The 2697-nt window shown below is 54.0% G+C and overlaps 1 protein-coding gene across 1 annotated transcript in view; it reads left to right on the forward strand.

Moving 5' to 3' along the window:
• MASP2 (MBL associated serine protease 2) overlaps positions 1 to 2697 on the forward strand; it is a 17652-nt gene that overhangs the window by 3555 nt on the left and 11400 nt on the right. Inside the window, 2 exon segments of the mRNA XM_077763820.1 lie at positions 574 to 770; positions 845 to 992. Of these exon segments, the coding sequence (XP_077619946.1) occupies positions 574 to 770; positions 845 to 992 (345 nt within the window).

Consider the following 2697-nt stretch of genomic DNA (forward strand, 5'->3'; position numbering starts at 1 on the left):
TCTGGAAGGGGGCAGTCAGTGGCCCAGTGGGGAAGGAGGGCGCCAGACACGCTTTGGATTGGTGTGAACCTAAACTTCCTCCACTAACCCCCAGGGCAGAGCCCGGGCCCAGGGTGGGAGGGGAAGTGGACAAGGCGGCGCCCTCTGTTCCCCGCAGGGAAACAGGGAAGGCTGGGCTGGTCCCGGCTGGGTGTCGGTGGGAGCCCCATGGTGGGGGAACTTGGGGCCAGGGGTGGGTAAGGAGGGGACCCCTCACCCCTCTGCCTCCTTTCCCTCCCCCACCAGAGCCTGACCTCATTCACTTCTTCCCTCCCGGGGGTTGTGACTCTGGCCCAGGAGCCCCTGGGGGTGTGAGTGGGGCCCTGGAGGGTGCACATCCGGGTGCCACCTGTTTCCGCCGAGGCCAGGAAGCCCAAGAAACTCTACAGATTGTCCCTTCCCCGCTGGGGTGTGGTGTCTGGTGTGCAGAGGTGCCTCGGCTGGCCCTGGGCCAGACTGCAGTGGGGACAGCCGGACAGGGCAGAGTCAGGCTGCCTGAGCCCTGCTCACAGCTGCCCGCCCGCCCTCTCTCAGCCCTGTGTTCAGGTCAGGTCTTCACCAGCCGGTCGGGGGTGCTCAGCAGCCCCGAATACCCGCAGCCATACCCCAAACTGTCCAGCTGCACGTACAGCATCCACCTGGAGGAGGGGTTCAGTGTCATCCTGGACTTTGTGGGGTCCTTCGACGTGGAGACGCACCCTGAAACCCAGTGCCCCTACGACTCCCTCAAGGTCAGGTTCCGGGGGGCTGGACCTCACCTGGCTCTGGCTGGTCTTGAGGTGACAGGGCCCCTTTCTGCCTTCAGATTCGAACCAACAAAGAGGAGTATGGCCCGCTTTGCGGGACGACGTTGCCCAGTAGGATTGAAACGAAAAGCAACACCGTGACCGTCACCTTTGTCACCGATCAGTCGGGGGACCACACGGGCTGGAAGATCCACTACACCAGCACAGGTGAGGGCGAGTGAGTCTCGGGTCCCGGCAGGAAGCCGTTCCAGGAGAGTCCAGGAGCGACACGGGATGGAACTTTCCTTGCTGGGGGCCCAGGGAAGTGCAGGGGGAGAACACGTGGTCCTCGACCCTCTTAGGGTCCCTGGCAGGGTCTGAAAAGTCAACTGATGAAGACGGATCAACAGGAGAAAAAGTCCAGATTTATTTCACGTAAGTTCCACGTGGCTTGGAGGACTTCCTAAGGAAATAAAGACCCAAAGACACAGTTAGGCCTGTGAACTTTTGTGCCGGGTTTGCAGAAGAGATGGACAGTCATGGGGGGAAAAATGACATGTTAAGGTACGTGTTGTAAACGGGAAGTGTAGCAAGTCCTGTTTACTTGGATTCTTCTTGGCTCCCTTTGTTTTTGGAGATAGGGAAGCGCCTTGCCTTCTGAGGTAAGGAGGGCACCTGTCACATGACAGTACCTGAGGGTCGTCTGACTGTGACAGGGACAAAAAGCCAGGGAGCAGAGGCCTGAGGGATTTTCCCGCTTCTGTTTTCTCAAATGCCTTCAGTTTCAAAAGATAGCCACCATGCCGAGGTGCTGTATTTGGGGACAGGATGTCCCACACTCCATCGGAAGACAAACCAGGGCTTGAGTGGGGATGGCCTGCGAGACAATGGTACCCTAGGAGGAAATGCCATCCGCCCACCCGTCCATCCCTCTCCTCACCCCTCCTTCCATCCCTCCCTTCTTCCATCCACCCGTCCACCCAACCAGCCCTCTTTCCACCTATAGGAGAGGAAAAAATAATTTCCCCTCTGCCCTCCTGAATTCTTAGCTGAGACCAAAAGACAGATTAACAAGGGAAAGTCAAAAAAGTTTGGTAACAGGTGTGTCTCATACACACGTGGGGGATTACACAGGGGAGAGTGGGGACTTAGACCTCAGCCTTCAATTCCATCTTCAGCTAAAGACAAAAGAGAGGGGGCAGGGGAAGCCAGTGATGGACAGGGGACCATGACTCAGAAAAGTATGGCAAACAAAAGTAAGGTCCATTATACAGACTTAAGACCCTGCCTTCTCTGGTGTTGAGTTTCTAGTGATGTATTCATCCTTCTTCTGGTGCAGAGAGGGGGACACTCTTACAAACTGGATGTGTATTTTGTACTTTTGTAAATATAAAGTTCCTTTACAAAAGGAAAACTTGGACTCTGTTCTCAGAGGCTCTCTGCTGTCTGCAATGTCTGAAAATAATCAGCTCAAAATAACCCTTATGCCAAAGAGTCATATTTTGGGGTGCCGTATTTGCCACCTTTCACACCCACTATCAAACACAAAAAGCAAAATTCTGTTGAGTGAATTTGAAGATCACTTTGAATTTGGCTTTATTAAATGATTCATGATTTGGGCAGCATCCCATCTACCAAGTGGAGGGGAGCTCTGAAGGGGGTTGTATAAAAATGGAGGGTTTTCATAGGAAGAAAGAGGGGGCAAGAAAGTCGTAAGCAAAAGAAAAGAAAGGATTGTTCCAGACAAGATCACCTATTAGGGGAAAGAGCATCTTTCCCTTGTTCTCTCCTTCCTTGGTGCCTGCCTTCCTGCCTTCCCTCCTTCCTTCCATCCATCCATCCATCCATCCATCCAACCATCCATCCATCCATCCATCCATCCTTCATCCATCCATCCATCCATCCATCCATCCTTCATCCATCCATCCATCCA

The sequence above is a fragment of the Crocuta crocuta genome, unplaced genomic scaffold, assembly GCF_008692635.1.
Source record: "Crocuta crocuta isolate KB4526 unplaced genomic scaffold, BGI_CrCroc_1.0 scaffold13, whole genome shotgun sequence".
In the NCBI taxonomy this organism is placed as follows: Eukaryota; Metazoa; Chordata; class Mammalia; order Carnivora; family Hyaenidae; genus Crocuta; species Crocuta crocuta.